The sequence below is a fragment of the Diaphorina citri genome, unplaced genomic scaffold, assembly GCF_000475195.1.
Source record: "Diaphorina citri unplaced genomic scaffold, Diaci psyllid genome assembly version 1.1 scaffold663, whole genome shotgun sequence".
Classification (NCBI taxonomy): domain Eukaryota; kingdom Metazoa; phylum Arthropoda; class Insecta; order Hemiptera; family Psyllidae; genus Diaphorina; species Diaphorina citri.
The window spans coordinates 15,801-36,536 of NW_007378096.1; the positions used below are offsets into that span (position 1 = coordinate 15,801).

General features: G+C 39.1%; 3 protein-coding genes across 6 annotated transcripts in view; 2 read left to right on the plus strand and 1 right to left on the minus strand.

The window, feature by feature from the left end:
• Positions 1-25: 25 nt before the first annotated feature.
• Positions 26-3,936, minus strand: LOC108252610 (probable prolyl 4-hydroxylase 7). The gene is made up of 5 exons (XM_026824888.1): positions 3,373-3,936; positions 1,822-1,895; positions 1,493-1,535; positions 1,062-1,267; positions 26-563 (listed from the first exon to the last, which is right to left on the minus strand). The coding sequence occupies exons 1-5, from the start codon at positions 3,564-3,566 to the stop codon at positions 448-450; spliced, it is 633 nt and encodes a 210-aa protein (XP_026680689.1). The 5' UTR covers positions 3,567-3,936; the 3' UTR covers positions 26-447.
• Positions 3,937-6,639: 2,703 nt separating this feature from the next.
• LOC108252611 (tRNA (guanine(10)-N2)-methyltransferase homolog) lies at positions 6,640-8,536 on the plus strand. Its single transcript, XM_017444823.2, has 3 exons — positions 6,640-6,848; positions 7,764-7,826; positions 8,222-8,536. Exons 1-3 carry the CDS (start codon positions 6,756-6,758, stop codon positions 8,534-8,536), a joined length of 471 nt encoding a protein of 156 aa, XP_017300312.1. The 5' UTR covers positions 6,640-6,755.
• Positions 8,537-12,161: 3,625 nt separating this feature from the next.
• LOC103511000 (Y-box factor homolog) overlaps positions 12,162-20,736 on the plus strand; it is a 23,595-nt gene continuing 15,020 nt past the window's right edge. Inside the window, exon 1 of one of the 4 annotated variants that reach the window (XM_026824892.1) lies at positions 12,162-12,367. The gene's annotated coding sequence lies outside the window, so the exon portion shown is untranslated. Of the gene's footprint in view, positions 12,446-20,736 lie in introns of all 4 variants that reach the window. The other 3 variants (XM_026824891.1, XM_017444819.2, XM_008475708.3) reach the window with 3 other exon arrangements.

A 20,736-nucleotide genomic window follows, 5' to 3' on the forward strand; every position in this document is an offset into this window, starting at 1 on the left:
TAAAAGTTGTGGAAGTTGGTTTTAGACTCACACAGAGTGCAGCACTGTTTATGTGGTCTCCAAGTGAAGTAACGCCGTGCGTGGTTGGTTTCTGGACGGGCGATCGACGCGACCGTGTCACCGTGATGCTATCGGAGTGCACTCGGTCAGTCAGTCTCGTGATTCCTCGTCAAAAGTTCCATTAAAGAGAATGCTTAGTGGACTCGAAAAGTGTATTGGGGACTTTTATGAGGCAAAAAACTGATTTTACGGGTTAATTTCCTATGGGGCACTTTGAGGTTGAACTCCCTGTGTATGGTCTATTTATCAGTCATAAGCCATAATGGACCGATATCAAAGTCCTTATTAAATGGGATATTAATTTATGACCCTTGTATCATGAACGCTATCGCTACCAAACTTTCTTGACTTGGCGGGGCGGAGTTCTCCTCAATTGCGACCTTTCTATTACTCATCCTTGTATGTTTCGTAAAAGCTTTCCCAGCTGGAAGTCTCGTTATCTGCTCCCGGTAGACAAGGCTTGATGAAAGTTTGCTCAAATTCTCGCACCCAGATGTTTGTCACTGTGAAAATAAAAGAGAATAAAGTAAAAAGTGATGAGTGGTGTTATGATGAATAACTTGTAACTCGAAGTAAAAAAAAAAAAAAATCGAACGCATCACCGTTAGTAGAGCTAAATCCCCGGTGTGGTTGGGTATTTCGTATAAAAGTTGTAGTTATAGGTACTTATGATGTGATTTTTGGTAATTTTGCAACGGGGTAAAAGTAAGTGTTATTTGTTCATGCCCATAAATTCATATGTGTTTATCTGATCGGCCTCCGGCCGCTGGCAAAGCTAGCTATCTTATACTACTAAAGAATAAATATATTGCGGCTTTCGGCCGCTGCTTCAAGCTTCATCCAAGATTAAACTCTGATCAGGGCCGTATTTAGAGGGGGGGGGGATTCTTTCCCCTCCTTTACTGTAGGTAAGTCTCCGAAAATTTGGAGCAAAATCCTGGATACGGTCCTGACTCTGATTATGGTCCTCAGAATTAGTAGAACCAAGTATTCATTCTTACCCCATTTGGTTCCTTTCAGAATGGGACAACCTCCGTGCAGGGTCCTAAAATCATTCTTCCCGGTAGGATGTAAGTTATACCAGAATAATGTAGCTCCTTTTATGGGCGGTATGGAAATGTTGAGCCTGGGAAACACTGTGTTGCCTCCTTCAATGACATCATTCAGCTGAGAAAGAAAAGGTAAACCGAAAACGGCACTACATCCCCTGCAACAGAAAACATAGATAGATATATTGTATTTTTGTGTCCAGAAATTGCACAAGCAAAAGATCGATACTGTAGAATAGAATAGACTTCATTTATGTACTGCTGGATGAGACTGAATAGTCCTTTTACCCCCGTTAGCCCCGATAATTGGGTAGATATCTTCTTATATTATAAGAACAAGATCCATTCACTCATTCACATTTCATAGTTCACACACTGATCGCTCTATCTCGAGAACCACAACCTCTCGCACCCAGATGTTTGTCACTGTGAAAATAAAAGAGAATAAAGTAAAAAGTGATGAGTGGTGTTATGAATGAATAACATGTAACTCGAAGGAAAAAAAAACTCCAACGCATCACCGATAGTAGAGCTAAATCCCCGGTGTGGTTGGGTATTTTGTATAAAAATTGAAGTTATGGGTACTTATGATGTGATTTTTGGTAATTTTGCAACGGGGAAAAAGTAAGTGTTATATTTTGTTCATGCCCATAAATTCATATGTGTTTATCTGATCGGCCTCCGGCCGCTGGCAAAGCTAGCTATCTTATACTTCTAAAGAATAAATTGTCGGTCTCCAATTTCTGCTTGGTTTCCTCATGGAGTTGCTTCCACTTATCGTAGACCCTGCAAAACATTGACGTTTTAGGGGATTAACGATTAACGATTTTGGTTGAGAGGTGGCCTTTGAGGTCACTTATTTATTAAATAGGCTGCTACCTACTCACCTTAAAAGGCCACTTCTCAAACAAAACATTAACGTAACTATAAAACTGCTAGTGACGGGGGTTTTACCCGTCATACGGCGACAAGCCCGCGGCCTAGCACTTACAAGGCAGACACACTACCAACTAAGCTAACTAGGCTGGCTGACACTTAAGATTTGTTCTTGGAATGACTGGCTTTTCCCTATCTTTACCTCTTTCTTTGCTTTTAGGGTGATTTTCATTTTTATTTCTTTATTTTCACAACTTAAGTTGTAAGTACAAAAAAGATGCTTTTGGGGTGATAAGAGCTTGATTACAGGGTCTAGCGGATTTCGAACACAATCAAATGTCTTCTGACAGTTTCATTTGTCCATTCACGGTGGGATTTGAATCAGCTATGTGTGATACATTTGTAGGGTGTATCATGCCCATAATTAATTCCCCGGGTATGGAGTTGATATTCAAAGGTGACTTGAAAAAGTTCATATTCTATAAATATTGAAGTCCTCCATACACTCTGTAGGTAATAAGCTTTGAAGAGTGCAGCTGCATAGACAGAGTACTTTGGAGACACAAGGCCCTAAACCTTGTTTTTCAAATGACTTCTCACTAGCGACAAGATCATCACGCGTCTGCGGTCATCAGAGGTGGACTCCTTATCAAGAGATCGCACGATTGACACGATAGCCGCACACTCATACTCACTCAGCTCGAATGAGGCCGGAAAAATCTAATAGCACACGATTGCCAGATGGTCTCCCATCCGTTTACTAACCACAAGCTAAAAACATTAAAACTTTTAGTTAATCAGCGCGCCTGCTTTCTTTGGTGGCCGATGTAAACTACAGTTTAAATCGGTCACCAAAGGGATAAGCGCTAGGTTTGCGGGATCAGCGAACTTTATCCTAAGCAGATAACGTTCGTTGTCGGAATGGCTGGCTTTCTTGTATCCTTCTCTCTTCGATTTCGGGACGATAATACCATCATTGTCACAGTTCCCTATTTTTTTTTTGTTTTTTTTTAGGTTTGATAGAGGGAACTGTAACTGCTAAGGTCTTATTGTCCCGAAATCAAAGGAAGGAGGAGGATAGGAGAATGCCATCCGTTCCGAGAACGATCCTTATACGCCCAAGGAGATAATCGAACCCGCCTCGAGAGGGAATCGACTCGCGGCCTATCACTTACAAGGCAGACGCGCTACCAACCAAACTAACTAGGCTGGATATCCTATCCTCTCTTCGATTTCGGGACGATAAGACCTTAACTAAGATCCATTGTCACAGCTCCCTATATTAAACCTCTTTAGAAATGTATTGTTTTGTACAAAGCTTATGATACCTGAGATCAATCAATGTGATTTCTCAATTTTTAGCCTGAAGATACAGAACTAGTCAAACCTTCGGATAACATTGAGTTTCTCGGTTCTTCGGTGAGCATACTGTTCCACCGCTTTAAGAAGCTTGTTTTCGTGTCGCACCGTATCTATCATTGAGTTGAGGGCTGCAAACAGAGTTCTTTCATTGGACGCTAGTAACGGCGAGTATCCTGCTTGGAACACCAATAGAAACGTCAGCCACTTGACGAAACACATTGAGAGAGACGGCTTGGAATATCCGATAATAATAGTTTGGAAAACTCAAACACGAAATGTCGACCCCACTTGAGTGGGAAAAGACTACGTAAAAGAAGAAGATTAGTTTGTTTCTAGAGAGAAAGGGATTGAAGATATAGGTAGGTAAGACGTTGAAACGGTGATATTTCCCCGCTTTTCAATTTCACGGAAATTTAAAATATGCAAGAAAACTTAAAACGATAAAAGTAGGTCTACAATGGACGGATTTAGGTTGGGATTAAGTTACAAGAGCCGAACACTCACTGCTCCCAAATGTTCCAAGTGAACGTTGAAAACAGTGACATGGAAATTCCCATCAGACGACGTGGTAAACTCCACGATTTGGGAAAACGAGATTCTATTTCATTCCGATAATCAGACAAAAAAATGTAGTTTTCCATGTGAGTAAATATTGTAGAAAGTAGAAAACAGTTTATAGGGTTCGGGCCGAACACTCACTGCTCCCAAATGTTCCAAGTGAACGTAGAAAACAGTGACATGGAAATTCCCATCAGACGACGTGGTAAACTCCACGATTTGGAAAAACGAGATCCTATTTCATTCCGATAATCAGACAAAAAAATGTAGTTTTCCATGTGAGTAAATATTGTAGAAAGTAGAAAACAGTTTATAGGGTTCGGAAAATGAAGTCTGCACATCTCTTGCTAGTAGTAGGTACTCACCTCTGTGGCTGAGTGGTCAAGAGCACTGACTCTCAACCTGGAGGTGATGGGTTTGAATCCCGCCCAGGGCGGAAATTTTCTGACCGAACTTTTCCGTTCTTGGATAGTCATGGATGTAAAAGTGCCTTGAAGTAATACGAAAGCGGTTCCAAGGTACAATCTTTTTACTTTCTATTACTACAGTATAGCGGAGCTATACTAGTAATGAAAGTATTGCAATCGGTCCAAATTTTCAAAATCGGGATTTTTACTTTCTAGGTATTACCCTTACGTATAGGGAACCTATACAAGGTAATGAGAAAGTATTGTAATCGGTCCAATAGATCAGTTGCGCTTACTTGGGTGATGTTTCAAAGTCATAGAGCAGGAAAAATGAGGACCAACGGAATTTTTACTTTCTATTACTACAGTATAGCGGAGCTATACTAGTAATGAAAGTATTGCAAACGGTCCAAATTTTCAAAATCGGGAAATGGTTGGAAATATCCGTTTTGGGATCCCCTGATGTAAAAAAAAAAGTGATTTTTAAAGACAGTTGTGGAGAGAGAGCGAGAGAGAGAGAAAGAGAGGCCTATTTAAAATTACATAATATTTTTAGATAGACTTACCTACATAATTTTACACATTTATTATGTACACCTATGTAATTTTATGTACATGAAATTATGTAATTATTATTCCTATATCTTCCACTTATGAAAACATTGGAAACTGCGGACTATTCCATGATTGACCGCAAAACAGATTATTGAAAAGAGAGGGAGATAGAGAAAGGAGAGACTGAGAGAGAGAACGAAAGAGAGAGAGAGAGAGAGAGAGAGAGAGAGAGAGAGAGAGAGAGAGAGAAAGGATCGTAACTGATAATAATTTGGACCAAGGGGAATCGAACATTGGTCGAAACATAAGATAGAGTGGGTAAATCGAAGGAAGAGAGGGGAATGTAGAGATGGTAGAGTGAATGATAAAGAGAGGAGAAGGAGATGAAAAAGAGATAGATAGACAGATAGGAGGGGAGAGGGAGAGAGAAGGCAGAGAAAGAATGGAGAGAGAATCTGGCAAAAGGATAGAGAAAGATGGAAGTAGAGAGACAGAGGGAAGGATAAAAGGAGAGGGAGAGAAAGAGAAGAGGGAGGGAGATGTTGCAACATCTGAAAAATAAACAATTCATTATGACGCTATATCAGAGGAGGATAGAAGCAGGAGTTATAATGTTTTCCCATCAGTGTCATAGATCGTGGGGTAAAAACTCCCTAAAGAGAAGCACAATTTTGGTATCACCGTACTAAAGTCTAAACCATAAGGAAAAGATTTGAAACGAGCTTCAGAAGAAGGGAAATTTCGAAAGTAAAATACAACTTAGGCCAGCCACTCACTATCAGGTAGACCTGACTGGCGGGCCTTTTCAGCCGTAGCTGTGAGGTCTACCTGATAGTGTGTGGCTAGCCTTAGGTAGCCTCCTTTACTACCGACCTTCAGGTAACTGCACATGAAAAATGCTTCCCACGAAATCCGTTTCTGGTTGTTCGCCATACTCTTCTACAAATTCAACCCCTCGTTCCACCGAGTCCATCCTCCACTGTCAGTTGGAAGCTGCATTGTAACCTCATTATCCAGTTACGAGTAGAATTTAGTTAGATCATCATCAATGCAGTTTTTACCTACCTATATGTAGATGTTACTAAATTAAATATGTAGAATCTAACTCGCTCCCGGCCAATCCAAGTTTAAACTTTTAATAACTTTATTATTATGATTATTATTGTGTTTTCGGTTGTTCGAAATTTTCATAATTTCAACAATAATTATAATTATTATTACATAATTTTGTAATTACGATTTCAGAGGGGGAAAACTTTTATAATTTTGCTCTCTCTCTCTCTCTCTTGGCTTTTTTAGGATTTCTGCACATTTTTCAAAACAAAAAATTACTTAGTTTATTTGCATCCGATAGTAAAAATTGTTTTAATTGTTACCTATTGAAAAAAAAAAAAACAAAAAAAAAAAAAAAAAAAAAAAACTGTAGGTAGGTAGGTATTAGTTTGGTAGTTTTAGTACCTACAAAACCAAAACGGAAATTTCCACGACTGTTTTAACTCGTTTTGTTTGGTACGGCAAATTTAAAATTGTATTTTTGTAGCTTTTAAAAACTTCACACTTTTGACTTCGAATTTCGATGTTCCGCCAAGATAACAAACGTGGTTCCATCATAACGTCTAAAGTCCGCTTAGGCCGGGCCATCTTGACATCCAAGTACATAAAAAATCCACTGCCAAAAAAAAGTACGTAGGTACATAAAATTTATGTACCTCCTTCGCTCCTGTACAACACGTGAACTCGAGTTCAATTTTGTAAACAAAACTCTCCCGGGAACATTCAAAATCTGGAAGTGTGAGGATTCGTGTTCAATGGAGGACTGACATTCATTTTAATTTTACATAAATCACCTAAATAATCATCCCTAACTTCATGTTTGGCTAATTTTTGGATGGACAACTCCAGGAAAATGACAGAACCCAAGAGACACTTTTGTAAATACCTTTTGTGGTTTGCTAATGAACATGTAGATTTCCGAGTAGGGGTAAGTTTTTCATCATCTTTACTTTAGGTAGGTACCTACTTTCTCTATACCTACCTTTCCTTAATGACCAGTTTTTCTACAGCTGGGGTAGGTCATAGGTTCAATTCCTGTCCAGGGTAAATTTTAGTATAAACTGACACTTGAGATTTGTTCTTGGAATGACTGGCTTTTCCCTATCTTGACCTCTTTCTTTGCTTTTAGGGTGATTTTTAGTTTTATTTCTTTATTTACACAACTTCAGTTGTAAGTACAAAAAGATGCTTTTGGGGTGATGAGCTGGATTACAGGGTCTAGCGGATTTTGAACACAATCAAATTAATGTCTTCTGACAGTTTCATTTGTCCATTCACGGTGGGTTTTGAGTCAGCTATGTGTGATACATTCGTAGGGTGTATCATGCCCATAATTAATTCACCGGGTATGGAGTTGATATTCAAAGGTGACTTGAAAAAGTTCATATTCTATAAATATTGAAGTCCTCCATACACTCTGTAATAAGCTTTGAAGAGTGCAGCTACATAGACAGAGTACTTTGGAGACACAAGGTCCTAAACCTTGTTCTTCAAATGACTTCTCACTGTGTACATGAAGCTGTGACATCAGTCTCAGCAAGGCCTCGGAGATTATAGACTTCAGCCTCAGTAAGCTATGAATCAATAAATTGGTAACTTCAAGAAAGGTGTTTTTAAAATTAAGTGCCTTTGTTCTATGTTGCAGGAATTGAAAGCCATATTATCTATACTGAAATTAGATATTCCGTTACCAGAAAGCATTATTGAACTTCTCACTGTGTGACATTAGTCTCAGCAACGCCTCAGAGATTATAGACTTCAGCCTCAGTAAGCTATAAATCAATAAATTGGTAACTTCAAGAAAGGTGTTTTTAAAGTTAAGTGCCTTTGTTCTATGTTGCAGGAATTGAAAGCCATATTATCTATACTGAAATTAGATATTCCGTTACCAGAAAGCATTATTGAAGTAAGTATTTCCACCATTTGAAAGTAATTCTATTACAATTTGTTTAGATACTCGGTTTATTTTGTAATGCTGTGAATAACATTAGAGCCTGCCTCGGCGAGTAATAAAACGGCGTAGACCAGAGTACTTACGATTTTTATCAAATATGGTTTATTTCATCTTATGACTATTAATTTAGTTTATAAAAATATTATTATTATTTTTAAGAGGTTTGACAGAGGGAACTGTAACTGCTATGGTTTTATCAGCCCAAAATCAAAGAGAGAAGAAAGACAGGATAGGAGAAAGCCAGCCGTAAAATTTAATTAATATGTACCTATGAGTTAAACCAAATTACATGACAGCAATTTCAAGTACAACATAATTTTTTTATTTTTATTTTTCCTCTTTTTCAGCCATTTCTCATCTTGGAATTGCCAAGTGAACAAGTAGCAATTGAGATAGCCAAACGTTCTGTTACCCTGAGGAGTGTTATGGAATTATGGGCAGAGGCAACAGATATTGAAACTCTTCATATGCAATTAAAAAGTTACCCCAATGATGTGATCAAATCCTACTTTGCACCTGACAAATCTTTCAAAATCAAAGTTGAACTCTTCTGCAATTCTCAGACCCAAAAGCAGACCACATTCAGCCGAAAGGACAGAAAAGTTGATTCTGTAGTTAACATCAGAACTGCTGTACATTTCAATGCAATGTCTTTCTTTTAAAACACACACACCTTAGAAACAAAGGATGGGTACAAAGGAATTCTAGAGATTTTTCCCTAATTTATAACAAGAAGCGTTTCTTGGATTGTATTAGTTGTGTCCAAACATAGTCGACCGGCTGTCGATCGACGAGGTAAATCTATGTTGTCGAGGCAGTGTGGACGGTTCAGTCGACATCGATCGACGGCCGGTCGACTATATGTGAAGGCATAGACTGCATAGGCATTGAACAGGTATTGGGATACGACTTCAAATCGCATAGAACCGAGAGCAAAAAGCTCTATGCTCTTTGCTCTCCACACTCCTCTCTGTTTTTAGCCTTATGGGCCATAGGTCGCGGGCTCGATTCCTTCCGGGGAAGAACATTATCCTCTGAAAATATAAAGCTCTTTCTCGGAACGGCTGGATTTCTTCTAAACTGCCCTCCTATCTTCGATCGCTAGTAGCGCTGTCAAACTTTCTTGACTTAGCGTGGCGGAGCTCTACCGCGCTCCTTAATTTTTTCGAAACAATAAGACCTCCGTTGGTGAAATTCCCTTCATCAAACTTCTTTGGAGAAAGAAAAGCTACCACGTCGGATTTTCATGTGGTCCCCCAACCGGGATACCAAGGTTAGGCTGAAAATTTTGAGGGAGCAATGAAATTTACGGGTTTTTTAAAGCCTGATATCGCTTCTGATAACGTAAATAAGGTGCAGGTTTTTATGGGTACCTATTGGTCATTTTTATGAGTTGTGAACATCAGGTATAGGTACTTACCTACTAAACTTACGAGCGTCTGCCTTGTAAGCGCTAGGCTGCGGGTTCGATTCCCGCCCGGGGCGGAATTTATCCTGATGGGATAATGTTTGTTCTCGGAACGGCTGGCTTTCTCCTATCCTGTCTTCTGCTAGGCCGCAGGTTCGATTCCCGCCCGGGGCGGATTTTATCCTGATGGGATAATGTTCGTTCTCGGAACGGCTGGGAGCGTCTGCCTTGTAAGCACTAGGCCGCGGGTTCGATTCCCGCCCGGGGCGGAATTCATTCTGATGGGATAATGTTCGTTCTCGGAACGGCTGGCTTTCTCCTATCCTGTCTTCTTTCTCTCTTCGATTTCGGGACGATAAGACCTTAGCTGTTACAGTTCCCTCTGTCAAACCTCTTAAAAAAAAACTTCATAGTTTTGACTTCGAATTTCGATGTTCCGCCTAAGATAAGTACATAAAAAATCCTCTGCCAAAAAAAAGTACCTAGGTACATAAAATTTATGTACCTCCTTCGCCCCTGTACAACACGTGAACTCGAGTTCAATTTTGTAAACAAAACATAGTTCTGACTTCGAATTTCGATGTTCCGCCTAAGATAACAAACGTGGTCACACCATAACGTCCAAAGTCCGCTTAGGCCGGGCCATCTTGACATCCAAGTACATAAAAAATCCTCTGCCAAAAAAAAAGTACCTAGGTACATAAAATTTATGTACCTCCTTCGCCCCTGTACAACACGTGAACTCGAGTTCAATTTTGTAAACAAAACGGAAATTGAAAGATGGATGAAGCGTCAGTTTCCGCGTTTTCAACCACGCAGAAGAAATATTTTTTTTTTCTTTGTCACAGGAATTTTGCATTTTTCCCCCTTCGGGCGGGAATCGAACCCGCGACCTAGCGTTTGCAAAGCAGGCGCTCTACGTCCAAGCTAACAAGGCTGGCTCACCAAAATCTTTATATTTTACCTAGGTACTTTACGTATAATGAGTTCCAGTCGATGTCGATGGACCTTGGTCAACATGTCCGAACCCAACCCCTTCTCAACCATCCAACGGAAACGGTGCATCGTTAGGAGTCCCCGTGTTATTACTTCTACAACAACAACAACAACTCATGATTGCCTAGAAGTCCATGAATTGTATGAACGTTTTGCCTCGTGGGAATACTCTGCCTCCCGAGAAAAAGCCCGCTAAAGGTCAAAACACTATGTATACAAAATAGTCAAAGTTTCTTTTGACTCCGTACCCACTTCGAAAATTGTGAAGAAGCCCATCACTTCATTTCCAATTATTAATCACCAAATACAATGGGATGGAGAGACCTTTCATACATCCGCGAAAGTGTGTAACACAAGTAACAGAGACCCTCTATGGGTCTATGGACTCTACATATATCATTTTCATAGGTTTGGTTTTGCAAGCAATAGGGACCCTCTATATTATTTTCATAGGTTTGATTTTGCAAGCAATAGGGACCCTCTATAATACTCTATATCATTTTCATAGGTTTGGTTTTGCAAGCAATAGGGACCCTCTATATTATTTTCATAGGTTTGATTTTGCAAGCAATAGGGACCCTCTATAATACTCTATATCATTTTCATAGGTTTGGTTTTGCAAGCGACTGCGCGTTATGAAAAGTCGTGCATCTACGCTTTGAATGTGAGACGGGCCTTAGGTCTCCTAACCTGGGAGAGGTCTGTATCTCATAGGTTTGGCGACTGCGCGTTATGAAAGGTCGTGCATCTACACTTTGAATGTGAGATGGGCCTTAGGTCTCCTAACCTGGGAGAGGTCTGTATCTCATAGGTTTGGATTTTCAGGGGGCATCACGCGACCCCGTGCTTCTAGAAATCGAAGTACGTACCTACTATACCTATGACCGTCTGCTCTTTTGCTACCTATCAATCCTATACTTGAAATGAACGTGTATAATATTATTTCCATGATAAAGAAAATCATAGCCGATCATGATGTTTTCACGGTCATTATAATAATAGAATTAATAGGCACGCTATAGGTACAAAGTAGGTGTATAATTCCATAGCTCGTTTTTCCCTCAAATCTGAACGTGTATAATATTATTTCCATGATAAAGAAAATCATAGCCGATCATGATGTGTTTCACGGTCATTATAATAATAGAATTAATAGGCACGCTATAGGTACAAAGTAGGTGTATAATTCCATAGCTCGTTTTTCCCTCAAATTTACTTACCTACCTACTATACCTATGAGCGTCTGCTCTTTTGCTACCTATCAATCCTATACTTGAACTGAACGTGTATAATATTTTTTCCATGATAAAGAAAATCATAGCCGATCATGATGTTTTCACGGTCATTATAATAATAGAGTTAATAGGCACGCTATAGGTACAAAGTAGGTGTATAATTCCATAGCTCGTTTTTCCCTCAAATAAACTCGTGACCATGTGGCAGTGTGGCACTTCTCTTCGAGAGGAGGTTCAAGTCAAGGGTTCAGGGTCAATGCCCTTTTCCCGAAAGAATCTGCGGAAGCATTTGGAACGAGCAATGCCATGAGGAAGTAATAAACATGTGTGCTCGTTGAAAAGAATTTTTTCCCACGCGCGGGAATATTTTCATCTTTGTTAGAAAAATCCCTCCCGCGATTTTTCGACGGAGGGAAGTGGATTAATGGATTTTCTTTAGTGGAAAAAAAAAATATAATCAGGAAAAGTGTGTTTAAATTTTCTTGAGATATTTGTCCGTTACTTTCCATTCTTTTTTCTCTCTAACGAAAGTAGAAAAGTTATTTCTTGTCTCAACAATCTACCATGGTTTGTTGACGGAGCCCTAGAGAATTGTAAAGGGAGAAAAGTAGAATGCACGCACTCCCCCTGTTTTACTCCCACTGTGAAAGTGTGAATATTTTATAGGCCATTTTGAATTGTTGTGTTTTTGGGAAACCAATTTAGAATTTCTGTTTTGAGTTGCGAAAACTGGAAGAAATTTGTGAATAATAAGCAATTTTACCCTAGTTTCATTTTTTACTGATAACAGAGAGTGTTTTTTAATCTTTTGACATTGTATTGTCTTCAACGTGTCGAATTGGTTGGTTAAAAATTTTACTGATAACAGAGAGTGTTTTTTAATCTTTTGACATTGTATTGTCTTCAACGTGTCGAATTGGTTGGTTAAAAATTTCACAACAGCGGGAAATCCAAAATACCGCGCGTGTGGAAATGAAAAATGTTTCACCCAGATATATCTACCTCTAGCTTCATTTCGGGCGGGTTTTTTCATTCCCCATGCTGCTTTCGTTTTGTTCGCATTTGACACACGTTTTGGAAGAGGTTTTGAGCTTTGATTTTTCTTCTGCTTCGTCTTATCATTCTTGCATAGCTTTGACTTCTCGGATCAATTTTGTCCAAGGATATAGGTGAACGAGCAATGCCATGAGGAAGTAATAAACATGTGTGCTCGTTGAAAAGATTTTTTTCCCACGCGCGGGAATATTTTCATCTTTGTTAGAAAAATCCCTCCCGCTATTTTTCGACGGAGGGAAGTGGATTAATGGATTTTCTTTAGTGGAAAAAAAATTATAATCAGGAAAAGTGTGTTTAAATTTTCTTGAGATATTTGTCCGTTACTTTCCATTCTTTATTCTCTCTAACGAAAGTAGAAAAGTTATTTCTTGTCCTAACAATCTACCATGGTTTGTTGACGGAGCCCTAGAGAAATGTAAAGGGAGAAAAGTAGAATGCACGCACTCCCCCTGTTTTACTCCCACTGTGAATATTTTATAGGCCATTTTGAATTGTTGTGTTTTTGGGAAACCAATTTAGAATTTCTGTTTTGAGTTGCGAAAACTGGAAGAACAGACTCCAGACACTACTTCAATCGTTTGAAGTGGTACCCGAATCAGTCGATTCAGCCGTGTATCCAGAATGTGATGCGAGTTCAATGGCCATCCAGAATCCAAGGTAAGTACAGTGGCCGTTACATCATGGGAGCTGAATAAAAAGTTCGACACTTCAGGTAACCGAAACCAAGTCTTCTCTATACCAAGACGAGTACAATGACCATTACATCATAGGAGCTGACGCGGCACACAAGGGATCAGGAAGATACCGCCTTAACATAATAATAATAGGACCTGAACAAAAAGTTCGACACTACAGGTAAAAGTGTGTCCAAACATAGTCGACCGGCGGCGGCCGTTGATCGAAGAGATCTGTTATCGAGGCAGTGTGGACGGTTCAGTTGACATCGTTCGACGGCCGGTTGACTATGTTTGGACACACCTTAAAAGAATCTAACATAATAATAATAGGACCTGAACAAAAGTTCGACACTACAGGTAAAGGTGTGTCCAAACATAGTCGACCGGCGGCGGCCGTTGATCGACGAGATCTGTTATCGAGGCAGTGTGGACGGTTCAGTTGACATCGTTCGACGGCCGGTCGACTATGTTTGGACACACCTTAAAAAAACCCGGCCGCCGGGGCTCCCACAAGCAAGGCGAATGCATTACGCCATGGAGCTGATGACTGACAGCAGTTGGAAGGGTTGCTCCTGAATATAAAAAAAAAGAGAATAGTGATAATACTAATAATAAAATCCAATCTAGGTAATCCGTGACGTCATTGGTGAACTTCACCTGAAAGTTATTAGAATCTCCCCTCGTACTGGGGCATTACGTCATGGATGCAATCAATACAGATGCACCAGTAGCGGAAAATCCAAAATACCGCGCGTGTGGAAATGAAAAATGTTTCACCCAGATATATCTACCTCTAGCTTCATTTTTCGGGCGGGATTTTTCATTCCCCATGCTACTTTCGTTTTGTTCGCATTTGATACACGTTTTGGGAGAGGTTTTGAGCTTTGCTTTTTTTCTGCTTCGTCTTATCATTCTTGCATAGCTTTCACTTCTCGGATCAATTTTATCTTATCCAGGGATATAGGTACCGTAGGTGTTTGATTAGGTTTGGCAGATTCGTACTGTGCTGGGTCCGCATTACCTGTCCAGGTAATCCGGACACCTACCTAATATTGCCTATAAGGACAGGTCGGTACCTACCCATCTGTTCCTTTATGAGGCTCTGTTTTGCTCTTGATTCTGGTAAAGGAGTCATCTAATGTCCCCTTTCATGTAGAAAATTAGTTAGAATGTCATTTTCTATAGTATACCCACCTAAAGATGATGTCATGATGTGGCTCCCGTCCCGCAACACCACGTTAAAATATGTCTTATTATTCTTTCTCGCCGTAGCACCATAACTTCTACACGTTATGCGTTATGGTAGCACGTTCAACACTGTCGTATATTGGCGCGAGCTCGGTGCGGTTATGTGTGTCCTGCCCTTAAAACGTCCTTCTGCAAACTTGGAAGAAAACAAAAATCTCAAGTATAAATATTTTTGTACTATCACAAGGATAGGAAAGTAACAAAACTTCTCCTCCCGATTGAATGGAAGGGAGAAATATTTTTAGTATCGCGCATGCGCACAATTTGTTTACAACTTCTTACATGACCTTTTACAAATAATATTTTGTTTTTGTTTGTGTTTTTGATCCCACGGTGAAGTGAATAGGTAATTATTTTTCTGATTAAAAAATAAAATTTTCTTGGAATGAATAGAGTTTTTAAGATGTGCTCAAATAGTGGTTTTAATGTACATTTATTATTTGAGAAGTATTTATCAGCTAGAACTTTTTTATTCTAAGTGGTTTCACAGTGCAGTGTCTCATTCACATCGTGTTATGATAAATCAATGAATTGCGCATTTATTTCAACTACAACCTATTACGAGACAGACACGAGATTCTGAGACGCATTAAAGTCCATGCTTTCATAATAGTGCACCGCGTCCTCCCCGAGTGGAGTCCGCGAAACGGACAACTGTCGTTGACGGTGGTAGGAGAACACGCTTAAAGCCAGCGCCCGCCCGTTCACATTTGTCGTTCGAAATGAAATAACAAAGTGTCGTGTGTAGTGTAAACACTCACATTTAAATTTCATTGCTTACAGAACATCCGAAAAAAATTGAACGAAACTCACACGACAAGTATGCACAGATTGCACAGGGTCTTACCCTACACCTCTCTGACCTACGGTCGTGCAAAAAAGGCAATATCCGACCTTCTTCAATAAGTTTTTCGATTTACATGTTGCATGAGCCCTCACACTCCTCACAGCGAAAAGTAAATTGAACTAGCCCGACGAAAGATCGACTTGAATTTTCACTACAGTCTTGCGATCGACTTACCTAATGAGAGACTTGACTTTGAATATGGCCGACAAGTTTAGAGTAGTCGGATGTGTAAGATGATATTGTCAGGTTCAAACACTGCTGGGTGTGCTGGTCGCGATCGATTTGAAATCAATCCGCGATCGACCCGTGGTACCTATTCAAAACACATGTAATCACATTTTCTGTAAAAGTTATTAAACTTAATTGAACAGCTGAGAATATGAAATTTATATTTTAAGATATAAGTAGTGAAGGACAAAACATAATAATTATCACCAGGGTCTCACTTATTCCATGAATTCTGCACTCCCCACTCAATCTCTGTTTGTTTGACACACAGGAAAAATGTAGCTAGGTAACAATTACGGGGTAAAAGTGAGAAGTGAGGATTGAAAAATCATCCATGGACAAGGCCATAGGTCCTTAAAAAATATGGTATTTACTAGGAAAAAACCTGGTACTTGTCAGGAAAAAAAATGGTATGTAGGTACTTAGGTACCTTCTGGGAAAACAAAATCAGGTTAATAGTTTCATGTTGACATGATCTGAGGGCTTTTGTGGATTTCCCTAAACCTGTGGATTTGTAGTATGCATGATAATCATAAAAATTGACAACAATAAGTTCTCAGAAGATAAGTTCTTCCCTGACCACCTACAGTGGTGAGAACCGTGCACTTTAGGTCTGGAGGTTGCTAGTTCAAGTCTAGACCAAAAAAATTAACACTAATCAGGAATTGACATTTGTGATAATCATTCATGCTTAACACAATAAATTAGAATTCAATTGGTGCCTCCTCAACTAACTTCTCAGTGTTCTTATGTAAGTACCTACTTCAATAAAGTTCATATTGATAACCTTGATGTCTAGGTGACTTTGTAATAAGTAGGTAGGTACCTCCTTGAGTAACTACCTAATTACTACATAGGTCCCTATGATGATAGCTTGTTTTTTAGTTGGGTAAGGTAGGTAGGTAAAAAGAACCAAAATGTACCTACCAGAATATCTGCTTGCATTAAGGTCTTGCATATAGGGAGACATTACCACCTTCTTCTTGTAGTGCCCTATCCGTCACGGATGTTGGCAACCACCTTAGCAGGTTTGATTTTGTTTACAGCTATGCGAAATTACCACCTTAGCACAAAGAATAATGCCTACAGTCTGGTCAGTGCAGAATACTGACTGCAATGTTGCTTAGTTGCATCGTAATAATGATCACACACACAGACTAGGTACCATGTTAATCTAATACATTATAATGTTATCACAAAAAATGCAGTAGTTTTAGAATACAATTTGGACTTCATCCAATTTTTTTTGTTTGTTTCTGAGGAAATTTCTAAAACTTTTTGTGGTCTTGCAGTTTCTTTAATTTCAAAAGTCATTATCCAAATGTGTATTTCAGTGTTCTGTGTGCTTGCTTGTTTATTTTATTAGAGCTAAAACCACCCTCTAATGTAAGTATGTAGGTGCCAATTATTTATAGATAATACAATTATTGATTCAGTACTGTAGCTTAAGGACTATTAATATTCAATCTATGCATCTATGAAATAAATCTAATACCTACTTCTTTGAACCGGGATTTACTTAACAAAACAGTTGCTCTATCAGCTGTGACACTACATCTATATAGTAACTTGGGTAGGTTAAAAGGCGCTGCTGTACTAATAGAACAAATGATAGATAAAGACTTGCTATATCTTCCATGTAGACATCACATTTTGGAGCTGGTATTACGGGCAGCTTTTGAAATAAAAATGCCTGCTTCAACAGGATCTAAAGTAGGTAGTTCTCTTTCAGAATTTCTTTTTATAATAGAATAAAACTTGTTTTAAACAATATTTGCTACTTAAAAAACATCAAAAGAACACAATAAATGCTAATTTAGATTAATTATTTGTACTATGATATAGAAAACTTTCGGAAAAATTAAGAAAAAACACGTTTGGTTGTGAAAATTAAGAGCAAAATATTTATTTTGCCTGTTTATAGCCAGGAAGCAATCAGTAACAAACAAGCATAACATAATTTATAGTTATTCTTCTTTTTCTTCACCTATTCCCATGTACAGACAGGGTCGGCGTTTTTCGTCAGCCTCTCAATCTGCCCTAACTAGGGTGATTGCTTTGGGCTGACATTTGGTTTTGGCTACAAATTTTACGAGTGGATGCCCTTCCTGTGGATTTGGATGGGAGAGCAGAGACAATTTTAGTTGGTCACTACCATTTAGAATCCATTTCTTAAAATCAGACACCTTTGAAATCTGAGATAGGTACATATTTACTCAAGCTCTAAAACCCTGTACCCACGCTACTACATACCTACATGTCCTGTAACTTTCGACAGATTTTTAGACCTGAAATTACCGCAATTATCGCGTACAGTCGTACACATGCAAACATCTGTCGAAAGACCAAATCAGGAGAGAACGTAAGCACCTACCAGACTTAATTTAAGTTTACCTACGACTTATTTTCGAGTTTCCAGACACGAAACCGCTTATTTTTCACTGGATGATTGAACATGGACCTGGTTGACAAAAAAACTCGGGCATAAAGGTTTGGTCGAATCTGAATGGTTATGTAATCAATCTATAACCATCTAAGTATGTACCTATCTTGGTCGGAAGACGTGGATTTTTTTTTCCAAGATTGTATTTATTTGTTTTTAACTGGGTTGGACCTGGGGCTGCCAAGTGTTTTTCTTCTTATTAAGTACTTAGGTAGGTAGGTACCTACTTGGGCAAGTTCTTTAGAAGTACCTGTCTGATATGGTCACAAGTCTTTAGTCAGAGAACCTCTTAGACGGGAAAGAGAGAGAACTTACCAGACTTTAAGTTTACCCACAACTTATTTTCGAGTTTCCAGACACGAAACCGCTTATTTTTCACTGGATGATTGAACAATATTGAACATGGTTGACAAAAAAACTCGGGCATAAAGGTTTGGTCGAATCTGAATGGTTATGTAATCAATCTACATATAACCATCTAGTATCTTGGTCGGAAGACGTAGATTTTTTTTCCCAAGTTTGTATTTATTTATTTATTTTTTAACTGGGTTGGACATGGGGCTGCCAAGTGTTTTTCTTCTTATTAACTACTTAGGTAGGTAAGTAGGTACCTACTTGGGCAAGTTCTTTAGAAGTACCTGTCTGATATGGTCACAAGTCTTTAGTCAGAGAACCTCTTAGACAGGAAAGAAACATGTCATTGAAGCAAGAAGCAAGGATTTTTTCTTGGCAACATTAGTACACAGAAGTATTTCAGGGTTTATACCTACGCTACCTGGAAAAACTGGAAAACCTGGAAAAGTCAAAGAACCTGAAAATCGGCCAAAAAGTCACGGAAAAGTCAAGGAGATTCGTGAAAATTTAAAGAAAACCTGGAAAAGTCATGGAATTTGCCACCTGGTCAAAAATTAAAAACGTTCAAATTAAATATCGAGTTTTTCCGAAAAACGGCCTGCGGCGCATTCCCCCTCATATTTCCTTGACGCTCTACATATTGCTTATTTTATTTCAATGAAGGGGTAAATCTTAATGATTTTTAAGTTCCACCACCCCCTAAATTTCTGGAAAAGTCATAGGAAGTAAAATTTGGATTTTCGTGTTAAGAATGAGCCTCGTGTGTTTTGCCAGTTGAGCCCTGTGCGTGTAATAAATTCAGATTTTGCGAGCATAATTGATACAATCATTTGCATTCTATGATGGTAATTATGTCCCCAAACACTCAACATGCAATTCACAAGGCAATCCTTTGATAGTTAACAGATCGAAAATGTTATTGTAGAAAATGCAGTTCCAAGTAATAAATAAAGTATACCAAAGCTGGCTATTGGCTATCATGAAGTTGGATGACGTCACCGTTTTGATCACGGTGATTTGATCGATTCACCTTGTACATTGGAGAAAAGAACTCAACTAACTCCTTGGTATATGAACCACAAGATGGCCAGACATCAAGCTATCTCTCCAGACAGACCAATTCATCTCGGAAAGTTATTACAAAGTGTATCCACAATGTTTAAATTAATAATGAGCGAGATCAATCTGGAACCGGCTGGTTAGAAATTGGTTTGAAACGTGGAGTAAAAAAATATTCTATTAAGATATACCACCGCTGTTAATATCATTTGATGATTACATAATCACTCCATAAAGCAATCAAATGAAAACATGGATTCGAGCTATTTTGGTACCTGAATTTTCCTGCTTTATAAAGATCACGCATTCTCTCGGTAAGAATATCTTGATGAGAGGGTTTATACTCGCTAAGTTTTCCTCCTTTAAATGGCATACAGTGAGCTTTGGAAAATCCCATAAAAGCTATAAAGATTGTGAAAAACATGGTGCGTTTTCCTGGTTGGTACTTCAGTATGGGAGGTTTCGAATCTTGTGTCGATTTACGGACACACAAGAGGAGTCAGTAATACCAGTCGAGAAATACCAGTGGCCCATCACGAATTTGTTAATCTTTCCTCCCTCCTGTTCGATTCCCGCCCGGGGAGGATTTTATCCTGAACGGATAATGTTCGTTCTCGGAACGGCTGGCTTTCTCCTATTCTTTCTTCCTTCTCTTTTTGATTTCGGGACGATAAAAGCTTGGTAGTCATAGTTCCCTCTTTCAAACCTATGGCTTCTCCTATCCTGTCTGCCTTCTCTCTTCGATTTCGGGACGATAAAACCTTGGCAGTTACAGCTCCCTCTGTCCAACCTCAAGACAAGAGGAGTTAGTAAAGCCAGTTGAAATCCCAGCATCCCATCACGAATTTGTTCATCTCTCCTCCTTGTGGGAAGTAAAATGTGCAACCAGTAATCAATGCATTCCCCGATTTCCCCGATATCGCACAGCTTTGTAAATTATTGAAGGTCTCGCGGTGGCGATTACACACAGTCGTTAACATTGCCTCTGCTTTTGTTTTGTCAAGGATCTTCGCCACACGTGTAGGAGCTAGAAAATTTTATGTGCACTTCTCATGTGTGTGTCTGTGTGAACATTTAGACGTTTTACGACTTTCCCGGCACGGGTGCACTTTCAAACCACTATCCAATATCTGACTGCGTGGGAACTTGATTTTCCTCAAATTAATGCCGTATAAGCTAGGGCGCACATTGAGCTGCGTTACACAGTCAGGCAGCACAGCCACGCAGTGCAGTTTAGGAAAATTGGAACTGTGTGACACAGTTTACAGCGCACATTGATGAGCAGTCTCTCAGTACGAGGATAGCTTTCTA

Coding starts and splice junctions, on each gene's coding strand:
- LOC108252610 (XM_026824888.1), bottom strand. CDS start 3,566: ATGTGTTTCGTCAAGTGGCTGACGTTTCTATTGGTGTTCCAAGCAGGA. Junction 1,536..1,821: donor CGACAATTTATTCTTTAGAA/GTATAAGATAGC, acceptor TTATTTTCACAG/TGACAAACATCTGGGTGCGA. Junction 564..1,061: donor TCTGAAAGGAACCAAATGGG/GTAAGAATGAAT, acceptor TTATTTTCACAG/TGACAAACATCTGGGTGCGA.
- LOC108252611 (XM_017444823.2), top strand. CDS start 6,756: ATGGACAACTCCAGGAAAATGACAGAACCCAAGAGACACTTTTGTAAA. Junction 6,849..7,763: donor ATGTAGATTTCCGAGTAGGG/GTAAGTTTTTCA, acceptor TCTATGTTGCAG/GAATTGAAAGCCATATTATC. Junction 7,827..8,221: donor TACCAGAAAGCATTATTGAA/GTAAGTATTTCC, acceptor CCTCTTTTTCAG/CCATTTCTCATCTTGGAATT.